Below are 25,315 nucleotides of genomic sequence, written 5' to 3'. Positions count from 1 at the left end.
GAAATTGCCACTCAAAAAGGTCTGCAGCAGAGTGGCAAAATCCATTTCTGCCACAGAATGGAGAGCTCCTCCTCCCTTCACCCCAAAGCTCCCTGGGTGCAGCGTCCAATGGCTTTCATGAACCAACAGCCAGCTGCAGCTGGAAGTGCCATTCAGGCGACAAGTCCTGAGTACATTCTTAAAAAATGATGGGAACCTGGTGCAGGTGAGCAGGCAGGCCTGCACCTGGCAGACAACAAAAATCATCCTAGGCTGAGCTTACGAGGAGTGTAGCAGGCTTGTCAGAGGCTAGAGTGGAGATGCGGGGCGTAAAAAGACATGGACCCTGGAGCACAGGAGATGCTGGGGCATCTAAGGGGTAAGAGACCGAGCTGCAAAGCAGGAAATCCCGGATTCAAATCTCACCTCTGCTATGTCACTAGGTAGGTGGCCTTGGGGAAACAGCTCTTGCAGCCTCGGTTTCCCCATCTGTAATATGGGGGTGATAATAACTGACCTGCCATTTAAGGTTGTTTTAGGATTACAGTGGTGCTTCGCAAGACGAAATTAATCCGTTCTGCGATTCTCTTTGTCTAGCGGTTTTTCCGTCTTGCGAAGCAAGCCCATTGACGGCTTAGCGGATTAGCGCTATTAGCGCTATTAGCGGCTTAGCGGATAAGCAGATAAGTGGCTTAGCAGCTTAGAAAAAGGGGGGGAGGGGGAAAAACCGCAGGAACTCGCAAGACATTTTCGTCTTGCGAAGCAAGCCCATAGGAAATTCGTTTTGCGAAGCACCTCCAAAACGGAAAACCCTTTTGTCTAGCGGGTTTTCCGTCTTGCGAAGCATTCGTCTTGCGGGGCACCACTGTACAAGAAGATATTGAGTAGGCAGAGATCTTTGAACGCTCAGAAACCCTACATGAATTCTTTAAAGGGGAAGTAAAAGAATAATTGACTGAGAGGAGGTGGACAGAGAGAAAACTGAGCTGTAAGCAAGCATGAGCTCAAGGAGCAAGCTTGTTTTTGGTACCCAATCCATACAGGAAAGGAGATTCCGACTAAACCTTAGGCAGAAATTCCTGATGGTAAGAGCTGTTCCAACAGTGGAACGGACTCCCTCAGAATGTGGTGGGTTCTCCTTCCTTGGAGGTTTTTAAGCAGAGGTTGTACAGCCATCTGTCTAACTACCAATGCTTCAAAATGAAGCCATAACGTTTTGCCCCGATGCTCAGCCGGTTTCTGTACTAGCTCATGCCACTTTCTGCCTTATATAGCTTTCTTAAATGCTACTTGAGCTTCAGTGAAGCCCCTCCTGCTACTTTCAAACGCTGTTTCTGAGCTATATCTGGCATGATGAGAATGTAAAGCAAAGCACATCCCTCTGGTCAGGTCTGTTTTCTTGACACCAAGCGACAGCAGGGCAGAGCCTCGCTGTACAGATTTGCACTGAATAACAGCTTGCCAGATCATGTGCAAGAACAGAAGCTGACCTATCGAATTCACAAGCCACTGGATCCACGAGAAATTGCTGAGAGCTTTGTTTCTGAACCAAGGAGCTGCCTGACTTTGAAGGCTTATTTCCAAAGTATAAAGAGGTCTCAGTTAAATGCCTGTGAGTGCCCGGCTCTCATTCTGCAAAATAGGGTTCTCTGCATTAAAAAACAACAAAGATTTATCCACCAGCTGAAGTCTCTCTCGGCCGGACCTTTTGTTAACAGGGAACTCGAGTTAGTAACCTGAGTATGTTGGATGAAGCAAAAAAAAGAAAAAAGAAAAAGCCAAATCATTCCAAGACTTACTTCTCTGGGTTATCAGGGAACTTGATCCGAAGTTCCTGGTTCTTGTAAGACCTCTTCTCAAAAGTGAGGATCATCTTCTTCACGGAACTTTCATCCAGAGGTTCCTCCTGGCCAAACACACAAATTAACTCATTGTACGAGACTGCATGATTTCCTCGGCTCTCACAACCCAACAGCTGTGAACTGGTTCTAAGTTGTGCAGTCTCCCCACCTGCCCACCCCCACCTCCCTTTACGACCCTTACACAGAAGCAAGCTTGCTAAATGTCTCTCCTCAACCCCCAAGGCTCGTTCTGTCCCCCGCCAAACCTTCAACAGAAAGGGCAGCCCTCCATGAGTGTTTAGATCCCCCAGGCTTGTTAACTGCTACACAAATAGAGTGGAATCAGCTCCCAAGCCCCATGGAATATCTTGCTCCTGCTGTGGGGGGCGGGGGGAGAAGAGGAGAGGAAGAAGTACACTTGTGGGTCCAGAAGGAAGGGGTGCAACTCAAATCTTATCTCCTCCACATAAGCGCAAAACGCTGTTCAACCGTAGAGGAAATTCAGCATCCGCAAAAAAGTGGGTATTTACTAAGCCGAAAACTGAAGGGCACAAATTCCTGCCCCGGGGATTCCTTCCAACTCTACAGTTCTGTAATTCTACAAAATAATCCTGTCCAGCTATCAAGGAAATTCTTCCCATGCTGCAGACCACAAACCATTGTACACTGAATTCACATGCCTTTGCTTTCCAGAGAAAGAGGGGCAGAGGGGTAGCACAGCCTCCTCATGAGAAAAGTACCTCTTCCTCTTCCTCCTCGCCCTTCTCAATGATATGAAGGACCTTCTTCCTCTCGTCCTCCGTCTCCTCCGTCACAGGTGCCTCCTCTTCCCGGTGACGGCCACGCTCCCGCGCACCGCCCTGCTTGTGCCGCACTTTGAGATCATCTTCCTCATCTTCACGAGGCCGTTTTGTCCCTCTGTTTGGCTGTGGACAGGGGAAAAATATATATATAATGATCCAAGAGAACCCACTTCCATCCCTTTCCCTCACACAGGCAAAAGTAATAAAAACAAATGGTTATTTCTTTGAAGGGTTGCTCTCGACACTTTGGCACGCTTTATAAACTCCAGATCCATACAAGACATCCTCCCTCTAGTACGCAGGCACCCAGATTTCTTAATGTTTACTTAACGTTTAAATGTATTTATACATTGCTGCAATGTCATCACAATCAATTTTATAAATGTATGTGAACATTTGTAGCAGTAATTTAAAAAGTAACCAACAAAAGCACCAGCTGCAGCTCCAATCCTGCCATACAGGTAGAGGTGGGAATTGCTGGGATTGGGGAATCATGTGGAACACAGACACAAGGCTCTCCCCCCCCCCCCACTTGTTCAGAATCCTCCATTGGGATGTAGGGCAAGTCGAGTTGTCTGGGCAATCCAGCTACAAAGTCGAAGGCTGCTGAACAGGCCAGAGACCATGTTTGGACCTCCTGGCTCACGGTGCCCAGAGACTCTTGGGGTGGGGTTTCATTCAGGGGTTTTTGGCTGGGGTCAAGATTTAATTTTGGGTGTGCTTACCTTTTACTGCTATTGGTACTGATTTCTTGCATCTCTATTGTTAGGCCTTAACATGACATATGGAGATTGTGTCTTTTTACTGAGCGCTTATTGAGACCTTTTATTTACTGCTTATGATTACTTTCGTTATATTTTTGTAATTATGTATTTTTTTCAATGTTGAGTGTGGTTTAACTATGGAAAGGCAGTTACAGGTAGGTAGCCGTGTTGGTCTGCCGTAGTTGAAACAAAATAAAAAAATTCCATCCAGTAGCACCTTGGAGAGCAACTAAGTTTGTTATCAGTATGAGCTTTCGCATGCATGCACACAAATGTTCATACCAATAACAAACTTAGTTGGTCTCTGAAGTGCTACTGGAAGGAATTTTTTTTATTTTGTATGGAAAGGCAGGGCACAAACAAACAAGGATGATGATGAGGATGATGATGATGAAATGCTAATTTGCTGCCAAGGAGTGTGGTGGAGTCTCCTTCTTTGGAGGTCTTTAAGCAGAGGCTTGACAACCATATGTCAGGAGTGCTCTGATGGTGTTTCCTGCTTGGCAGGGGGTTGGACTCGATGGCCCTTGTGGTCTCTTCCAACTCTAGGATTCTATGATTCTATAATCCCACTCTCTCCTCCACTCTCACATGAGCTGCCCTTGCACTAGACCATGGATCCGGCCCAATCGCCTTCTAAATCCGGCCCATGGATGGTCCGGGAATCAGCGTGTTTTTACATGAGTAGAACGTGTGCTTTTATTTAAAATGCATCTCTGGGTTATTTGTGGGGCACAGGAATTTGTTAATATATTTTTTCTCTCCAAAATATAGTCCGGCCCCCCACAAGGTCTGAGGGACAGTGGACCGGCCCCCTGCTGAAAAGGTTTGCTGACCCCTGCACCAGACCCTTTCAGTGGCAGGGATTGGCATGAAGCAAAGTAGATCAAGGCACATACACTGCAGATGCGGGGGGGGGGGGACACACCCCACATTCACTCCCAGAAACCACAGTGCCTTTTGGAAGTGCTGTGGGGAAGCGCTGTTTGCAACCCAGCACTGCCTTCGTGATTAGAGACGCTCTTGGCCTACAAGGAAAACCGACGCGGTTCAGTTTACAGTGCCCCAAAAGGAGGTGTGCCAACCAACACAGAAATAATTCAGGACCTGGCACAGGAACCTACCTTGGCAGAACAAATGGTGGAGGAAAAGGAGAAAGCCGTTGTTTTTGAACCTAAAATAACACAAGCGGGATCCTTAGTTCTACAGAAGCAAATTGAGGACTATAAATTGAGGCCTTTTATGATTGAATCTAGAAAAAGCCAGATTTTGAGGATTGGATCCCGGCTTGGACTGAAGAAGGAAAATTGGAAAGATCTCTCTATCCAGGGATTAATTGACTTTTGGGGCATGGACTTGGATTTGAAGGAGATTGAAGTTTTGGGGGCCTTTGGATTTGGAGGAATCTTGAAATACGTCCTGAAACACTGTATAGACTCTAGCTTCAACTATGGAAATTTGGCTGAACTGTCCAGAAGGAATAAAAGTAATGTTCGGATGGAGTTCTCTCAAGATTTGTTTTCTAGCATTAAAGAATATGAAGAAGATCTGCAGAAGGGACCTGGAAAAGAGTTAAGAGCCTCGGACATAAGATCTCCAGGTTGATGAACTATATGTAATTGACGGAAAGGACTGGCAGAATCCAAAACCAGGGAGAGGAGTTGATGGAAGAAGATTGGAAAATTTAAAGTTTATATATAGAAATAATGCAAAATTAATGAGTGATAGAAAAATAGTGGGTTGATATTTTATGGATTTAGTAGAAATGTTATAAGGAGTTAGTTTAAATGCTAAAATAAGGTAAAAAAAATGGTGAAAGGAGGGAAAGTAAAGTTACATTATATTGAGATAAAATACAGAACAAAAATTGGAAAAGATGGAAAGGATTTGCTGAAATAGTTAATCGAATTAGAATACAAAAAAGGGAGGTGTGAGGAGGTCAAGGAAACAAGCAAATGAAAGATAAGTTAGGAAGATTAGTCGTGTTTTTTGTTTTTGTTGTTTTTTTCTTCTTTTTTCTTTTTCTCTTATTGTGATGTGTTGTTTTGCTTTTGTTTAATATGGTGTTATTACTTTTACTTTTGCTTTTTGTAACCCTTAAAATTTTAATAAATATTATTTATATTTATAAAAAAAAAGACAAAAGGAGGTGTGCCAAGACTGGAGGTGCACATTAGTCTAGCGTTACAAAGGAAACCTGGCATTTTCCTCCCAATGAGAAAAGAGGGGAAGGGTCCAGCTGGAGAGCCAAAGGTCTTGTGGGCGGGAGGAGGGGCTTAGCAGCAAAAATAGGAAGGTGTAGGAAAGGTCAAGCAAACACCTCCTGCTGCCCCTCTTTCCCTGCATGCACTTTACTTGGGCAAACAGAAGTCTGGAAATAAGCACTTAATGGAAGCAACATGTAATTCCGCCCTCACTCAGCTCCACTTAAGGGGTGAAAAAACATTCTGGCAGGAAAGATGCCCCGCTAAGCTCGGTTTCCTTGAGAAGGAACGGCTCTCGCACCCAGCTTGAAATTGCAAGTTGAAAGTTCTGAAATGGCTACAAGCGTTTGCTTTCGACTCTGCCTATCAAGGCAGCGTGCAATCTAAGGCTGCCGGTTCTTGTTTTTCTCCCTCCATTTTTTTTTTTAATTAAAAAGCAATGAGACTGCAGCCGTAATGAGGGGCTAGGGGAGCACACCGTTTGGTTGGACGCAAAGTAATGTACCATAGAAGAGGGCTACATCACCAGAACAATTGCTAAATTAAAACTCCACTACAAAGCCAGCTCCATTTCCTCCGAGCCTGCAATCGATGTCATTATCGGCAGTTACGATCTGCTTCGACCTCAATTGGGGAAGGCGGGGGGAGAAATCTCCTCTAATATGCAGTAACAGAGTCATTAGGATAAATTATGAAAGTGCCTCGAGTGTAATTATTAATGCTGCCAACCCACTGGCACCCGAACATCACTGGATTCCTAGACAAAAACTATGATGCGCAGATCCCAAGGCACATGGAGGAGTCTCTCTACAACCTTCCCCAACTTGGTGCCCCCAGATGTTTTGACCTACAACTACCATCAGACTCAGCATCATACAGCCGTGCCGGTTGGGAGTGATGTGGGTGGCAGTGATGGAAGTTGCAATCTGAAACTTCTGGATGGGACCAGGTCAAGGAAGTATCAAACGATCACCAACAGGAAGCCAAACCATGTCAAAGTAAAACAGCCATCAATACTGCAACAGGGAGATGAGTGATCAGGTCACCAAAACTGTCTCAAAGAACAAACTTTCCATATTCAAGAGCAATACACTTCTGAATGCCAGGGAATGTTGTGGAGAAACAAGAGGGGAAAGATGCTATTTCTCTGTCCTGCCCCCCCCCCCGGGCCTCCCAGAAGCACCTGGCTGGTTGCTATGTGAGATCATGGGGGGGGGGCAGACTTTGGGGTCCTCCTTTTTATATCCTCGAAAAGAGACGGAAGAGCGTTTTCATCCTGACCATCAGGCTATGGTTCTTCCAGAAACCCATTTCACAGATTGTTCCTCGCCCCCCCCCCCACAAGAAGTTCCATACATTTCTAATTAATAAACTTTCAAAGCACCCAGCATGCTATTAGAGACGGGCAATTTTGTGAGGGCCTGGGACATCCACCCAATTTTCCAGCTGGGGAGCGGGTGTCCAGGAAAGGGTTGTGCTCTCCTAGCCACAGCATCAACACAGAACACATCTATACGTATTGTGGCATTTCAATGGCTTTTTGAAAAAGCAAGCTTTTTGGAAGCCTTGCAAATGCTTCTCTGGCTGATCTGCTGCAGCTGCAACTTGCCGCAGGTGACCAGACAAGGGCCTGTTGACAGCAGCACTAGCTTCCCGAATCAGTTCTTTTCGGAGAAGGCCGTCTTCCCTAGCTCCTTCCAGTAGAAGAGTGAATTGAGGAGCTTAGCTCTAGCGACTGGCAGGCCTTCATCAGCAACTTGGTGTGATTGGAAATGGAGAATAAGAAGCCGGGGTGGGGGGAGAGAGAAGGGGAGGGGGAGAAGAATCTGGAAATGAATTAATAAAGCCTGTTTAATAAAAGCAAAGTGCCTGCTTTGCATGGTGCAAAAGCAAAATAACCTTGTTACCGTGGAGCTCAGTAATCATTTGTTAAAAGAAATGTGAAATGAATCTTTGGAAGTGAAAGGGCTCCCTTTGTGCGTGGATCTCCGCCGGTTGAATATAGCTGGAAAGAGCCATCAAGAAGAACTACCTATTAGCTGTCAATTTAGAGAGACTTCAGGAAGCGAGCCTCAAATCTCCAGCGATATCTTTCCAACCTCTTAATCTTTTTTCTAACACCTGTGTTAAGCCAGCCTGCCTTCAATCCTGCTTTTCTCTAGTGCATCTCAAAAGCAATAAGCAGTGTCAGGTAGAGCAAGAGCTAAACACTTCCCCCCCACACCCTTTCGTTTTAGGAAATTAAGCTGCCTTGCAGAGGAAAATTCATGGGCATTTCTAAAGGGTACATTTCATACTAGCTAACAAGTGAGCACAGAGAAAAGAAACTGCATGCATATAGCTCTGCATGGAGAGATTAGGATCCTCACTGCCATAAACTCCAAAGGGACGAACCTGCTCATTCTCCATAATGGGGGCAGGCTGGCGCAAAGAGAGTGGGCCAAAAGTCTGCAAGTGTCCCGGGGCCTGCAATGACTCCCCACTGCCCCATAAGCACAATTCAAGATAATACAGTGGGGGAGGGGAAGTATTTGATCCCCTGCTAAATTTGCCCATTTGCCCTCTGACGAAGAAATGACCAGTCCATAATTTTAATGGTAGGTTTATTGTAGCTGTGAGAGACAGAATAACAACAGGAAAGCACCCAGAAACCCAGAAGACAAAAGTCAGAGACTGATGTGACCTCGCCTGCCCATGTACTAGTTGTACACTGGGTGAAGCAATACAATGCCCTTTATATGGGGCAGACTGGAAATGGCAGCTGGTCCAAGATACAGCTCTGCCAGGATACTGGCCAGCGCATTTCGCAATGCAGGTTCTCCACTTTGACATACTGCGTTTACCGTGTAAACTATTCCACTGTCTTCCGACAAGCACAGCAAGCCCAAACTCTCCAACAAACCTTTAATAATAATAATAATAATAATAATTTTTTATTTATACCCCGCCCTCCCCAGCCAAGGCCGGGCTCAGAGCGGCTTACAAACAATAATAAAAACAAGAAGAATGATTACAACTTAAAAACAAAAATAAAATACAACATTAAAATAATGGAACATTAAAATATTAAAATGTAGCCTCATCGCAGGAGGAGAAGGAAAAGAAGAAAAAAAAGAGAGGGAGGGAGGGAGGGAGGGAATCAAATTGGCTCCAAAACAAAGGCCAGGCGGAACAACTCTGTCTTACAGGCCCTGCGGAAAGAAATCAGATCCTGCAGGGCCCTGGTCTCATGAGGCAGAGCGTTCCACCAGGCCGGGGCCAGAGTTGAAAAGGCCCTGGCTCTGGTTGAGGCTAATCTAACTTCCTTAGGGCCAGAGACCACTAGGGTGTTGCTAGATATGGACCTTGAGGCTCTCTCTCCCTTTGAGCTACAGAAGAAGGTGAGACAGTCACCTGAAAAAAGTGGTCCCTCATTACACCATCTTCCCATTTGTTCCGTTTTGGAAAGCAAGGCAAGGAGGCATAACAAGGGAGCAAATGCAGGTGCAGAGGGAGCAAACTGCCCCCTCCCAAGCCACAGAGACGCAGGAGCAGCCCCCTTTGGTACACCCAGCACTGCTTGGAAGTTCTGCTTTGGCCATCTGGGCCATAATGGAGACAATAAGCAGACTGGCAGAGTTGGAGAGGAGCAGCACCAGAATTCCTACAGATCAGACACTCCACATCAAAGTCTGTCAAGACAGCTTTTCCTGTTGCCTCCGGAGACATGAGAAAGCAGACAAGCATCCACTTTGCGGAATGTGAAACAGATTAAAGAACCAGGCGACTCTCAAGATTTCCCTGCCTGGCATTTTGCTGAAGGGGTGTGTGAGAGTATGTGTGCACCATTCTTGTTTTATTTGCCAAGACAGCAAAAAGAGAGCTTTTGACAGCAGCCCTCTCAAGAAATGCCTTCGGCTGCAAGAGCCACTGGATCCTATTCCAGCACCGCTCATTTCCAGTGGGGAAAAACACACAGTTGCAAGTTGGCCCTTTTACAGGTTAGGAGGGTGAGACTCAACTAAGCTGAACGTTTCTCAGAGTCGCTATATAACCCACAGACTAGAACCGTTCATGAGAGCCCACAGCTGATGGAAATGTTAAAAAAAAATGTTGGTGTTTAGGAAACGACCTAGACCATTGCTGCCAGGATGAATACAGACAATAGGAAATTAAAATACAGAGCAGATCTATGGATTCCTGACATACTAATGTAGGAACTGCAACAAAATATTGTGGCTAATAATCCTGCAGGACACTCCCGGCTATAACTCTGTCAGGGTCTCAAGCTGGTTAGTTCACACCCGTCCCCAGTCATCCATTTTCATCTTCTAGCCAGCACTCAATGCTCTGTGGTTTCTGGAGACCACTGAGCATGCTCAGCCCCCCATGGGATTTTTTATTTATGTTTCCTATTAATTAAATGTATACAGTTACACACACACACACACACCCTTCATCCAAAGATCGCAAGGTGGCAAGTTTACAGTACAAAACAAAAAATGTGTAACGTAACAACAACCCCCCTCCCACGGATACATTTAAAAGGCTATAGATTGTTTCATTGGTCAAAGGTCTAGAAGAGGAACGTTTTTTCCTGGCACCTAACAATATGCAGTGAAGGCACCAGGTAAGCCTCCCTGGGGAGAGAATCCCACCAGTGCGGAGCCACTACAGACAAGGCCCGTCCACATGTCACCGTCGTCCGGACCTCTCATGGAGGAAGAACACAAGGAAGGGCCCCAGATGAGGGTCAGAGGGTTGGGGTAAGTGGGGGGGGGGGAGTCCTTGAGGTACTGCGGTCTGTTAAGGCTTTATAGGTCAACATTTTGTTCTTCGTGCGGGTGCCCTTGTTTATATCTCTGCATCCCCTGGGGTTCACCCTACCATTCTGAAATCTCCCTATTTTTTTTCCTGTGGTTCCACTGGGCCTCCGAGTCCATCAACACACGAACACAGAGTCTGCTATTCGAGGGAACGAAAACTGAATAAAAAATCAGTTCCGGCATGTTTTAGAACTTTGCAACTTCAGGCAAAGCAAGTGGCTGAGCTTTCCACTGCCCAGGCCCCTCTCCTCATCTACTGGGTGGCTCTTTGAGGAGTGAGCCAGGGCAGAACTCTCCCACGGAATCCCACTAGAAAATGGCCTCTCAACTGGGGGAAACACGGGAAGGCTGTGAGGGAAGGGGCTTGCAAGAAGGCTGCGTCTTGTCAAACTGGCTGCCCCTGGCATCTAGTGGGCTCGCTACAGGCCGATTTATAGCCTGTTGCCTACCAGAGCAATCTCAGTCGCTTGTGCACCGCCGGCGGCAGGCAGAGCCCACGATCCATCCTCGTCTTGCCTCTCTCAGCTGTCCTCAAGCATCACACAGGCATTCTGTTCCGAGGCCCAAAAGTGGCAACTGGGAATTGACTGACTGCAGCAGCACAAATCAGCTTTTGGCAATCGTGACAATTGCTTTCCCCTCTGCTCTCCCGAGATGGATTGGAAGAGGAACCCTTGGAAATAGCTGGACTTGGCTGCGACCCCTTAATTACACGAAGTAATCAGAAACCAGACACATGGGGTATGGGCACAGCCTTTCTGGGCAAAACAGCAGCAATATTTAATCATCAGTTTAGGCCATCTGCAACTGTTTTGCTGCGCTGTGTAAAAGTTTATGGGTTCCTGAGCTCTTTGCAAACCGACAGGTGCTGTACTCAGTGCAATTGTTGCAGGCGGGGCCCTCCTTCCCTCCCTCCCCTGACCAAATGTTTGGTGCCGAATTAAGAGGCACGGTGCCCAGCGTCGCCCAAGCCAAACCTGGCACGAAGGCAGAGCCACTATTTGATGGAGCACAGCATAGATTAAATGTTTAGAGAAGAGAAATCCAGGACAATCAAAATGGGAAAGCAATTAGTCGAGCTGGCTCAGAAAAGGGGGGAGCCGTGTTCCTAAGGACCTTGGCAACACAATCATGAAGGGCCAAGGGAGCCGTCCAAATGGCACTTCTGCACAACCACCAATCCATTTCCGTGTCGGGACCAAAAGCCTTGCCTGGAGCAAACACATTACACCTGGAAGCAAACTCTCCAAGCCTCTGCACCAGAATTAACTGGCCTCAGACTAGGAACACAATAATACAAAGCTGGCTTCCGTTTAATCGGGCTGCTGGCAATGTCAGCAAAACCACGCATGGCTCCTCCCCTGACCCACACCTGGTGCCAAAGAATAGCTCACCGCCAGCTACTGACAGCGGTGCAGACACAGCATTCTGTCCTCCGGTCCAGAGGGTGCAAACAAATCACCATCTTTTCCCTTGGCTCCGTGGAATAAAGATCATAAGCACACTCAACGCAGCCCAACATTGCCTCAAGCGCGGAAAAACAGAGGAAACAAGGGCATGCACGCCATTAACTGCCACTTTAAGATAATGTGTTCAACAATTGCCTCAACACAGATAGCCCAGAGTCTTTGTTTTCAAAGAACTATTTCAATGGCATCGGAGGAGGAATGAATGCAAGGCCAAAGAAAGTCCATGGAGGCGATGCTGTGGGATGCCCACTTGGAGGCCTGGGCTCAAACTGATCTACAGGACTCAGCCCTCCAGGGGGCCTTGCCATCCAAATGTAAGACAAGCGGCGGCAGCAGCATCCGAAGGGCATGCGCACATAAAAACCCTGCTTTTTATTGCACCCCACTTCAAAAACATTTGTTCCACTAAATAAATAAATAATCGCGGATCTTACAAGAAGGGGAAGAATCCAAACCTTAGACCAGTCGTCCTCAAACTTTTTTCCTCTGGGCCACACTTTCAGAACATAAATTTACTCGCGCCACACCAAATTTTTTATTGGCAAGAAATGCATTGGAAAACGCAAACAGGATTCTGCTTGGTATCACTTGATGCTCTTGCTCTCATTTTGAAAAGGTACCTATCTATATTCTGCAAAATAATAATGAAAATATTTTCTGAGCTGTGTGAATGTTTATTTGATTGTCCTTGAATCTTCCTGCCACCCTTGCCATCCTCTGCTGCCACACCCTTTTGAGAACCTCTGCCTTCTTCCTTCAGGGGTATTTTCACATCTCCCTGTAATCATCGAATATATTGCAAGCCTGGTAGGAAGAAGGTGGCCGCAATCCTCCCTGCTCACAGACTCCGTAATCCCCACAGGTCATGCGTGGCAGCAGCACCAGGTGGGAGTGAACAGGAAGCATCCTCAGAAGGGATATCACCAGACAACAGGCAAGTAAACCAAGCCTCCCTCACACAACTCCCCGGGGGGATGAATGAATGACAGCGTTCTGATGTGATGGGGCCATTTCATTGAAAGCGGCAGGCGGGTCACCCAAGCGCAGCGCAGGGTCTGAGAAGCGGAAGGGAGAGGAAAAACGGGCAGAGGCTGACTCCTAAGTAATACCCAGACTATGCTTTGAAAACAGGCAAACAAATAAGGAAATGAATGTTTATTTTCCCCAACCTTGCTTGCAGAAGCCTCATCTCACTGGGAAATGTGAAGCTTGGGTGGGGGGAAAGAAGAAGGGGGGGAAATGTTGCAGGGATTTGAAATATGCCTGAATAGATGCAGGCCCCCCTTTCCTTTCACTGCGGGAGCCTTTCATTTCTAAAACCGGGAAGAAAAAATATGAGCAAAATCAATCTTCTTTTCCAGACGAGCTGTTGAAACAAGCGGAGCTCGATGAAATACAGCGCAGCATTACATTTTCTAATGTCTTCTGTGCCACATGCAAATTGCATCAAAAATACTTAGAATTAAATAAGAGGGTAATAAATAATAACGAAACCCATGAAAACTGGAGAAACAACGACAGGAGAAAAATGAATGTTTTCACTTGGGATTAGAAGCAAGATGAAGAATTTGTACAATGTGTGGAATGTACAGGAGTCAGGTTGGGGGCGCGGAGATGGTGGGGAGAGGGAACTATATCAAGAACCTGTGAAGATCCAAACACTGTACAGAGGGAGAAGGGATTGTGGCAAAGATCAGCCAGAGAAAGGCAATTCAGAAATGTTTCCAGGAAATCCAAAGTATACTCAGAAGTGAAGCTGCCAGGAATTGAGAAGTGTCCTTGCAGTTCCTAGAGGGAAACCCTAAAGCATGGGTAGGCAAACTAAGGCCCGGGGGCCGGATCCGGCCCAATCACCTTCTAAATCCGGCCCGCGGACGGTCCGGGAATCAGCGTGTTTTTACATGAGTAGAATGTGTCCTTTTATTTAAAATGCATCTCTGGGTTATTTGTGGGGCATAGGAATTCGTTCATTCCCCCCCTTCAAAATATACCGTATTTTTTGCTCTATAAGACTTACTTTTTCCCTCCTAAAAGGTAAGGGGAAATGCGTGTGTGTCTTATGGAGCAAATGCAGGCCGCCCAGCTATCCCAGAAGCCAGAACAGCAAGAGGGATTGCTGCTTTCACTGCACAGCGATCCCTCTTGCTGTTCTGGCTTCTGAGATTCAGAATATTTATTTTCTTGTTTTCCTCCTCCAAAAACTAGGTGCGTCTTGTGGTCTGGTGCGTCTTATAGAGCGAAAAATATGGTAGTTTGGGCCCCCACAAGGTCTGAGGGACGGTGGACCGGCCCCCTGCTGAAAAGGTTTGCTGCCCCCTGCCCTAAAGCATCCTTTGCCTACCTGGCGCCACCCAGATGTTTTAAACGAACACTCCCATCGGTCCCAGCCAGTGTGGCCACATGATGCTGGAGCTGGTGGGAGCTGCAGCCCAGAACATCAGGAAGGTGCAAGGGCTTTTCAGCTGAGGTAGTTGGGCATGTTTAGCCTGGAGAGGAGAAGACTGAGAGGTGGCATGATATATCCATCTTCAAATATCTCTTTTTTTAAAAAAAAATAATATTTATTAAAGATTTTCAAATATAACAGAAAAAGAAAAACATCCAAATTTAAAACCTAATTTTCATTGGCATCCTTCCAGGACTTCCCCTCCCCTCCCCCTCTTGTATTCCAATTCTTTCAAATAGATTCAACAAATTCTTACCCCAAATTTTAAAATTATTTATCATTGACCCAATTTAAAAAATATTTTCCCATCCCCTAAAATCGACCTGTTCCCTTCCACGAGTCCCCCTCTTTAATATGCAATACAGATTAAAATAAACAGAAAAATAGAAAAAAGAATAAAATGTAATTTAACACCCTTTGGATTCCAAATTTCCCTCCCCCCTTTCCCGGTTGCGTTCCCAATGTCCGTCAGTATCTACTGTCATCCTGGAGCTCCCACATCTAAACCACAGTCCTTCACCAGTCCGCTTTGCCGTCTTTTTATTAGTCTTTGCCATCTTTTGGTCATCTTTGATTTCACATGTCCAATCTTGGAAGGAGTCTATCTTCCAACTTTGTCCAGTTCTTGTTATTCTTGTTGTTCTCTCTCCTCCTCTTTTTTTTCTTTCCTGCTCTCCTGCACAAATGTTCTAATTCCAAAAAGCTTCTAATTCCTCTGCAGAGGCTTTGTTATTCAGGAACAAAACATTACGTCAAGTCCCTTCCATTCTTCAATAGATAAATCTATTGTCTCCTTTAGTGTGTAGACCTCTGTAGACAAAATAGTGTTCCATTTCTGCAGTTTCCCAGGAGATAAAAAGTCCTATTCAAATTCGATGCCAACAATACTTGTAATAACCCACAGCTCCTCTAGAGGGATTATAGTAGCTCAGTTTCCTTCCCGATCACACCCAACAGTCAAAGTAACTTATTATTCCTTGTTTTAAACAATTTATATCCAATTTGTAACAAATGTGACCAGCAAAGTCCTCGTAACAAAGTTCTCTTTTTGTTCTTCCGCTTTGACAGCTCCTTTGACAGCTGTCAAAACCTCTATTTCTCCTCTCCCGGCGCTCTTACGGATCGCTCCCGGGGTTTCCGGGGGGGGGGGTTGCCTTTTAATTCACATTCCACTTTTCTCCTCCAGCCCAGTCTTATAATTTTCCATCGCGAAGTTAATAATTTTATCAAAAAAAGGTTGCACTCGATCTTAGTTGTCAAATCCTTTGCTTTAGCTCCTCTACAACAGGGGGGAGGCTGACTTCCTTTTTGCACCTCCCCCGCTCGCTCCGAATTTAAAAAGAATTTTCCCCCTTTTTTAATCCAAGTTCCAATTACTCACGGGTTATTCTTTTAAAGTCCAAATTTTCAATGCAAGAAGTCAGCGCTCTCCGTCGAATGGCATGCGGCTTCACTCGGCAGGGGAAGCAGAGGACTCACAGCACCACCACCCCCCGTCACCCGCTCCGCAGCCTTTAAAAAGGCTCCTTCGCGGGTCGGGGGGACGCAAACGGTGCCCGCCGAGTCACCATGCCCATGGGTTTCAGCGCCCATGGTTTTTGAGGGTCCCCACGTCGCCGGCGCGGTAGAACCCAGCCCCTGCCGAGCAGGCTCCCTCCGGAGCTCGGAGGGAGTCCGCCATTCGGCGATGGCGCCAACCCGGAAGACATCATCTTCAAATATCTCAAGGGCTATGGCATGAAAGATAGAGTAAGTTTGTTTTCTCCTGTTTTGGAGGGTAGGGCTCGAACCATGGGATTCAAGCTGTACAAGAAAGGAAACTGGACTAAACATTAGGAAGAATTTTATGATAGTTAAGAGCTGTTAGACCAGCCTTTCTCAACCTTGGGTCCCCAGATGTTTTTGGCCTACAACTCCCATCATCCCTAGCTAGCAAGGGCAAAGCTCAAGGATGATGGGAGTTGTAGTCCAACATCATCTGGGGACCCACAGGTTGAGAAACACTGTGTTAGACAGTGGAATGGACTCCCTTGGGAGGTGGTGGACTCTCCTTCATTGAAGGTTTTTAAAGAGAGGCTGGGTGGCCATCTGCCAGGGAATCTTTAGCTGTGATTCCTGCATTGGAGGGGGTTGGACTAGACAATCCTTTGGGGTCTCCTCCAACTGTACAACTCTATGACTCTGACGCAAGGAAGGTATCGCCCCAACAAGCCTATGCCAAAGGAACCACACAGGGTGAGCGCTTCCCATTATACTCTAAAAGCAGCAGACTCGCACCCATCTACTCACAGCCGCTGCCACTGCTGTGAAGAAGATAAAGCATCTTCACGAGTGTGATTGCAGCCGAAGCAACAGCAAGGTTACCAACAGAAGCTGCTCCCAAGACATCTCCAACTGCTAGACTCTGAGGAAATCAATCTAGCTGAACCTCCCTTAAATGAGAATGTCCCTCTGTAATGACTCCGGCTAATGCTTTAACTGCTTTTTGGCTTCCCACTGAATTGTCAGATGAAGAATAAGCTTGTTGGAGCATGAAACTCTGGGCTCTGCGCAAATAAATGGATCAGAACACTGTTATAAAAACATCAGTCAAATTTAGCGAGTCTGCATTCGGCTGCCCTTGCAGGGTTATTCTGGCAAGGGGAGGGAAAATCAACAGTTGGCCGCAGCTTCCTAGAAAACTATCCCTGAGCACTCGAAGAGGTTGCCAAGGATGCCAGCCAGCAAAAAAAATCACACCATGGGGCAGTTGTTGGCCTGCTGCCCGTCAATGGAGCCATTTCCCCAAAAGGCTCTTAAAAATGCTTTTCACATTTTTGTGGGTATCAGAATGATAAGCACTGCTTCTATTTGCACACTCTTAATGCCATCAGCTCTAGAGTTGAAAAGGCTACAGCAGAAGGCAGAGTACGGATTGCCACAGAAGAAAGGGTGTCATTAAGACCCTATCGATTAACGGGAACAGAAAGCACCACCCCACTGTCACATTTCTAGAGGATATCACGTGCACAGCCAACCTTTCTGATAACTGTTTTCACATTTCAAACACCCATGCAGACAGCTTGGAAATAAATTCCATTTGCCACATGAAGAGAGCTCAGTGAAATGTGCTTAAGATACAGATTTGAGTTTCACAAATGCCTCGTCAAGGGTGGTAGTGAAGTGACGCACGGAGGATATCATTATAAAGGCATGGCTATAATGCAAAGGGGTTCTGGATTCGTTCTGGAGGTCCATTCTTAACCTGAAACTGTTCTTAACCCGAGGTACCACTTTATGGTGCGGGAGGAGACTCTTGAGAGTCCCATGGACTGCAAGAAGATCAAACCTCTCCATTCTTAAGGAAATTAGCCCTGAGTGCTCACTGGAAGGACAGATACTGAAGCTGAGGCTCCAATACTTTGGCCACCTCATGAGAAGATAAGACTCCCTGGAAAAGATCCTGATGTTGGGAAAGATGGAGGGCACAAGGAGAAGGGGACGACAGAGGACGAGATGGTGGGACAGTGTTCTCGAAGCTACCAGCATGAGTCTGACCAAACTGCAGGAGGCAGTGGAAGACAGGATTGCTTGGCGTGCTCTGGTCCAGGGGGTCACGAAGAGTCGGACACAACTAAACGACTAAACAACAACAACAACAACAACACTTTAGCTAATGGGGCCTCCCGCTGCTGCCGCACGATTTCTGTTCTCATCCTGAAGCAAAGTTCTTCACCTGAGGTACTTTTTCTGGGTTAGCAGAGTCTGTAACCTGAAGCGTCTGTAACCCGAGGTACCACTGTATAGCAGTGCCGTATTTTTAGAACTGGGAAAGGAAGGGAAGAATTATATGAACTTAACTTGTTTGACCTCATAAGTGTTATTCCCATTTCAGACTGGACACGGAGATGATCAGCTTGCTCGGGGCTACACAACAGGGGGGCAGCAAATTTCAGCAAAGCAGCATGTGATCCAAGAGTCTCAAGACAGAGTCCCTTGCAACTCCAGGCGCCCCAAGAGCTATTCCTCAGCATCCTCTACAGAACTACAAGGAATCCAAAGGTATGGCGACTGGGATCAGAGTCATTTTCTGGGCACCTCCAAAAGAACTTCTCCTCAAGGGGCTGCTCGGGCCGGCAGAGCAGAAATGCTAGGCCCCATGGGGACTGTAGCAAAGAGAGTTTTTAGAAGGGGGGCTGGAGGCAACTTAAGATTCAGTAACAAATCTTCCTCTTTCCCAGCACAAGCAGCTGCTCCCCACGGCCTGAAAAGTGTTGGGCCCAGTACAATAAAGAGGGCAGACAGCTGCTCTGGATTTAATTGCTCTGTTAGAAGAGATTAGATGGATTTCATTCTTTTATATAAGTTGCCTTGGGACTCCTGAATCAACTCAGCTGCCTTGGTTGTGGGTGGGGGGGACCACTTTGTAGTGGTTCTAATTGCTTTTGGATGAAAGTGGTGCTTGTGGGGGATGTTCCAATATTGAATTCTACAGCGGATGATCATATCCCCCATGCCACTTAACATCTATACGAAACGGCTAAGTGGGGTCACCTGAATATTTGTTTTGCAGTGTCATCAATATGCTGATGACATGCGGCACTATTTCTGCTTTGTACTTCCACAGGCAAGAGCCGGTAAACTGGAGCTCAATCCAAGCCAGGCTGAGGCACTGTTAGTGGGTGGATAGGAGCCAACCTGTTCTGGATAGTGCTGCACTCCTTTGATCCCAAGAAAGACAAAATGCTGCAGGCTCAGCTGTTCAGTTCCAATCTGTTTCCTCCGAGGATGTGGACAGGCTGCTTGGACGAGTGAAACCAACCACCTGTATCCTTGATCCTTGTCCATCCTGGCTTATAAAAGCTAGCCAGGAAGGGCTCGGCGATGGGCTTTGCGGGGTGTTGAATGCTTCACTCTGTGAGGGAGCCTTCCCAGACCTGCTGAAAGAGGCGGCTATCAAACCGCTTCTTAAAAAACCATATTTAGATGCTGCCAATATGGTCGCACTGGTTGATGATCTCCAGAGGGCTAGGGACAAAGGTGAGAGCTGTTTCCTAGTTCTGCTGGATCTCTCAGCGGCTTTTGATACCATCAACCATAACATCCTTCTGTACCATCTAGAGGGGCTGCGGGCACTGTTATACAGTGGTTCCACACCTTCCTCCTGGGCCGTGTTCAAAAGGTGGTGGTGGGGAATGAGTGTTCAAACCCCTGGGCTCTCACTTGTGGGGTGCCTCAGGGTTCTGTCCTCTCCCCCATGCTTTTCAACATCTACATGCAGCCGCTGGGAGAGCTCATCAGGGGGTTTGGGCTGGGTGTTCATCAATATGCGGGTGATACCCAATTCTACCTCTCTTTCAAATCAAATCCAGTAAAGGCGGTGAAGGTCCTGTGTGAGTGTCTGGAGGTGGTTGGAGGATGGATGGCGGCTAACAGATTGAGGTTGAATCCTGACAATACAGAAGTACTGTTTTGGGGAGACAGGAGGTGGGCGGGTGTGGAGGACTCCCTGGTCCTGAATGGGGTAACTGTACCCCTGAAGGACCAGGTGCACAGCCTGGGAGTCATTTTGGACTCACAGCTGTCCATGGAGGCACAGGTCAATTCTGTGTTCAGGGCAGCTGTCTACCAGCTCCATCTGGTACCCTATCTGCCCGCGGACTGTCTTGCCAGAGTGGTGCATGCTCTAGTTATCTCTTGCTTGGACTACTGCAATGCGCTCTATGTGGGGCTACCTTTGAAAGTGACCCGGAAACTACAACTGATCCAGATTGTGGCAGCTAGACTGGTGACTGGGAGTGGCCGCCAAGACCACATAACACCGGTCTTGAAAGATCTACATTGGCTCCCAGTACGTTTCCGAGCACAATTCAAAGTGCTGACCTTTAAAGCCCTAAACAGCCTCGGTCCAGTACACCTGAAGGAGTGTTTCCACCCCCAACGTTCTGCCCGGACACTGAGGTCCTGCTCTGAGGGCCTTCTGGCAGTTCCCTTGATGTGAGACGCCAAGTTACAGGGAACCAGGCAGAGGGCCTTCTCAGTAGTGGCTCCCGCCCTGTGAAATGCCCTCCCACCAGATGTCAAAGAGAAGAACAACTACTAGACTTTTAGAAGACATCTGAAGGCAACCCTCTTTAGGGAAGCTTTTAATGTTTAATAGGTTATTATATTTTACTGTTCTGTTGGAAGCTGCCCAGTGTGGCTGGGGAAGGGACCCAGGACTAGAGGCTTGGAAAGGAAGGAGTAGGTGGGGAAGGAATAACATTTAAAAAATGAAAGGGGCGAGACGGAGCCTCAATTTGGTTCTCAAAATTACCTATTTTTGTTACATGGAAACTGGAAAAGCAAATGAGGTGCAACTTTAATTTAACCCATTTCAAATACCTTCAGTCTTGAGAAATTATTCAACTGTTAAATAGAAGCAAAGCTGCATCTCCTTTTACAGTTTTCCTGCTATTGGTACAACCTTCTCTCTTTTGCATGTTCTGCTTCATTTGAGCACTGAGCTTCAACAGGGGAATCTGAGGCCTTCCAGATGGGTGTTGGACCCCCCCAACTTCCACCAGCCCCAGCCAGCCTGGTGAAGAATGCTAGGAACCACACACCAGCACAGGTCTCCCATCACTGCTCCATGGCACCTTAAGTGATTGATATTTATGAGGTGGGCATTAGAATGAATGCAAAAGGCTACGTGCCTACCACCAGACAAAGGCCACACTCTGCCCAGTGTGGCCAACCAGAAGCCACTTGAGGAGCCCATAGGAGGCAACAGTACTTCCTCAATTACGCCTTCCCAGCAAGTGGTATTCAATGGATGGAGGACATCATTGGGTTCTAGTATTAAGGTGAGACAGGAAGAAAAAACGTGGAGATGCTGAGCCCTAAACCTAGGAACTTCTGCACACAAAGCTGGTGCTTCTATCCACCAAGCCACAGGTTGTCTCTCTTTCTCCAATGTTTATTACTTTTTAAGAGACTTATACAGTGGTGCCCCGCAAGACGAACGCCTCGCAAGACGGAAAACTCGCTAGACGAAAGAGTTTTCCGTTTTGGAGGCGCTTCGCAAAACGAATTTCCTATGGGCTTGCTTCACAAGACGAAAATGTCTTGCGAGTTCCTGCGGGGTTTTTCCCCTTTCCCCCCCCTTTTTCTAAGCCGCTAAGCCGCTTATCCGCTAAGCCGCTAAAAGCCGCTAAACCGCTAATAGCGCTAATGGGCTTGCTTCGCAAGACGAAAAAACCGCTAGACGAAGAGAATCGCGGAACGGATTCTTTTCGTCTTGCGAGGCACCACTGTATACCGCTTTACACTGTAAAATTACCCAGGTGGTACAAGGATAAAACAGCACAATAAAACTGCATCAAACTACATGCAGAGACAAGAAAACAGTGAGCAGAGGACAATTAAGTCAACATTTTAAAACCACTTTGAGATTGGTTTTTTTTTTTTTTTTACAATCAAGCAGTGTATAAATTTTATGAAATAAACACCAATGGCCAGTAAATGCTTATGGGAATAAAAAGGTTTTCCTCTGCCAGCATAGTTATAATATATATATATTATATATATATATATATATATATATATATATATATATATATATATAAATATATATATATATATATATATATATATAAAATAATGAATGGATAGCTCAGCTGGCAGAGAATTATTGTTCTTATGATTAATTAAATTTGTATGCTGCCCCATACCAACAGGTCTCAGGGAGGTTCCAACATAAAAACACACTATAAAAACACAAAATACATAATAAAAACAAAGACACAAAGAACCCAATAATTTTCCCCACACCCAAGAATGAGACTCTTAATCTCAGGGTCGCAGGTTTGAGCCCCACCTAAATTGAAAGATTTCTGTGCTGTTGGTGGCTGGGCTGGATGACCCTCATGGCCCCTTCCAACTGTACAGTTAACCTGTGAGATGTGACTGTGGAAGGAGGGGGTGACTGGCTTGCTTCCCTTTTATAATGTGCTTTGTGTTTCTCACTTTGTATTTTTACAGAATATTATTAATCTATACTATTCTAATGATTGTTGAATGTTACTTTATTTGATGTAGGTTGCTTATTTTAAAGTTATGCTTTATTATCACATTTTTGTATTGCATTAGGTTGTTATGGTGCCGCTATGGTGTAAACCACTGAGCGTCTTGGGCTTGCCGATCAGAAGGTTGGCGGTTCGAATCCCCGCGATGGGGTGAACTCCCGTTGCTCGGTCCCTGCTCCTGCCCACCTAGCAGTTTGAAAGCACCTCAAAGTGCAAGTAGATAAATAGGTACCGCTCCGCCGGGAAGGTAAACGGTGTTTCCGTGCGCTGCTCTGGTTCGCCAGAAGCGGCTTAGTGCTGCTGGCCACATGACCCGGAAGCTGTACGCCAGCTCCCTCGGCCATTAAAGCGAGATGAGCGTTGCAACCCCAGAGTCGGCCACGACTGGACCTAATGGTCTGGGGTCCCTTTACCTAGATTGTTAGAAGGTGTGTGTTCTTTGTTTCTTCAGCCTGTAAACTGCCTTGGGTATTGTAAGATAGAAAGACTGTATACAAATTACAGGTAGGTAGCCATGTTGGTCTGTCGTAGTCGAAACAAAATTAAAAAATTAAAAAAATTCCTTCCAGTAGCACCTTAGAGACCAACTCAGTTTGTTCTTGGTATGAGCTTTCGTGTGCACGCACACTTCTTCAGATACACTGAAACAGAAGTCACCAGACCTTTATATATAGTGGGAGGGTGGGAGGGGTTTTTCTCAGGAGGGTCGTAGGAGGTGGGTGATTGACTCAATGGGCATGGTAAACCTGTTGACGACTGTTAGCGACTGCAATTAGTCCTACAGGAAAAAGCAAGGGGTGAGATGGCTAAAAATAGCTTTATAATGAGATAAGAATCCAATGTCTCTATTCAGACCCTAACCCTAACCCACCCTCCCACTATATATAAGGATCTAGTGACTTCTGGACACAAGTTCTACCCACCCGGGAAGAGTGGCAGTTGAAGTTGATGGACTGCATGGAACTGACGGAAATGACTGGCAGAATCCGAGACCAGGGAGAAGAGTTGGTGGAGGAAGATTGGAAGAAATTTAAAGACTATCTACAGAAACATTGTAAAATTAAGGAATGTTAGAAAGATGTTGGAATGAAGTTACATGGTTTTAGCAGAAATGCTATAAAGAATTAAGTACAATAAATTGTAAAGGGATTAAAGGGAAAATAAGGTTAGAACCTGTTAAGATAAATTATAGGACAAAGAATTGAGGAAGATGGAAAGGATTTGCGGAAACAATTAATTGAAGTGGGATACAAAAAAGGGAGGTGCAATGAAGTCGCTGAAACGATTTAAGGATCGCCAAAGAATTGATACTTTTGAATTCTGGTGCTGGAGGAGACTCTTGAGAGTCCCATGGACTGCAAGAAGATCCAACCTCTCCATTCTGAAGGAAATCAGCCCTGAGTGCTCACTGGAAGGACAGATTGTGAAGCTGAGGCTCCAGTACTTTGGCCACCTCATGAGAAGAGAAGACTCCCTGGAGAAGACCCTGATGTTGGGAAAGATGGAGGGCACAAGGAGAAGGGGCCGACGGAGGACGAGATGGTGGGACAGTGTTCTCGAAGCTCCCAGCATGAGTTTGACCAAACTGCGGGAGACAGTGGAAGACAGGAGTGCCTGGCGTGCTCTGGTCCAGGGGGTCACGAAGAGTCGGACACGACTAAATGACTAAACAACAACAACAACAACAATATTGAAAGTATTGAATGTGTTTTTAATTGTTTTTTTTTATTTGTTATATTTATGTAGTGTTTTTGGTTTTGTGCTGTATTGTATTGTTTTGTTGTGTTTGACTTTTTTCTTTTCTTCTTTTTGTAATTTCCAAATTCTTAATAAATATCATTTTTAAAACAAAACAAAAAAAAAGGGATCTAGTGACTTCTGTTTCAGTGTATCTGAAGAAGTGTGCATGCAGACGAAAGCTCATACCAAGAACAAGCTTAGCTGGCCTCTAAAGTGCTACTGGAAGGTACATAAATTAAAAGTGATGATGATGATGAGGGTGATGGTTCCCATGTCGTGAGCCGCCCTGGGCGACCTTCGGGCGAAAGGCGGTATTCCATGTCCATTTAGCAAGTGACGGGAACCCGGAGGGGGGAGGGGCGGGGATCCCCCGGGCCCCTCCCCCACCCCGAAACAACAAGCCATGACGCAGCCCCCCCAGCCCCCTCCCCCGGCCGGTAACCATGGTGACACCTCAGGCGCCTCCCTCCCCCCCTCCTCTCCCCCCTCGCTGACCTGGTAGCTGAGCAGCTCCCCGACGTCCATGCCGGCGGCGCCCCTTCCCCGCCACCAACCGGCGCTTCTCTCGCCGCCGCCGCCTTCTTCTTCCGGACTGTCGCAAAAGGCCGCGAAGCTGCCGCCAAGCGCCCGGAAGGGGAGGGGGAGGGAGAAGGGCCGCTGCCGCCGCCGCCGCCGCCGTAAAGCGTACATATTGCGTCTAGCGCCCCTGGCGGCCGGGCTGGGAATCGGCGCGCTTGCTCTCGGCATTCCTTTCCCCCGCCCTCCTTGCGAGGGAGGCAGTGTGGCTCAGCGGTTAGAGCGGCGGCTCCCAAGCTTTTTTTCCCCTCCCCATCGTTATGATTATGATTATTTTCTTGGCCTGCGTCTTGTTTAGGTGGTTTTGTCGGGTGGAGGGGAAGCTGCTGCTACTGATTTTAATCTTTTCTATCATTGTTTTAGATCTTCTTATGATGCATATGGAAATCTGTTGTGTGCTTGTCGGTGTTTTATTTATTGTTTATGGCTATTTCTGTTATATGCGTAGTTATGCGTGTTTTTTCATGTTGTAAGCTGCCTACAGCATGGTTTTTAACCATGGAGGGGCAGCATCCGAATAAAAGGATGTGTGCATGCATTATATTTTTTAGCTGCTTGTCAGCCAAAGGGGAGAAACAAAAACAGAAGGAGATGAAGGGGAAAGAGGGGGGGTCATATGATGCATTAATATTTCATAACACTT

General features: G+C 46.5%; 1 protein-coding gene across 1 annotated transcript in view; it reads right to left on the bottom strand.

Moving 5' to 3' along the window:
- CTNNBL1 (catenin beta like 1) overlaps positions 1-24,759 on the bottom strand; it is a 98,769-nt gene extending 74,010 nt beyond the window's left edge. Inside the window, exons 1-3 of the mRNA XM_079979398.1 lie at positions 24,592-24,759; positions 2,561-2,746; positions 1,779-1,885 (exon numbers count right to left, since the gene is read on the bottom strand). Of these exons, the coding sequence (XP_079835524.1) occupies positions 1,779-1,885; positions 2,561-2,746; positions 24,592-24,621 (323 nt within the window). The 5' untranslated portion in view covers positions 24,622-24,759. The remainder of the gene's footprint in view (positions 1-1,778; positions 1,886-2,560; positions 2,747-24,591) is intronic.
- Positions 24,760-25,315: the final 556 nt, after the last annotated feature.

The sequence above is a fragment of the Podarcis cretensis genome, assembly GCF_951804945.1.
Source record: "Podarcis cretensis genome assembly, chromosome: 6".
Classification (NCBI taxonomy): domain Eukaryota; kingdom Metazoa; phylum Chordata; class Lepidosauria; order Squamata; family Lacertidae; genus Podarcis; species Podarcis cretensis.
This window is presented reverse-complemented; position numbering and strand designations above follow the sequence as displayed.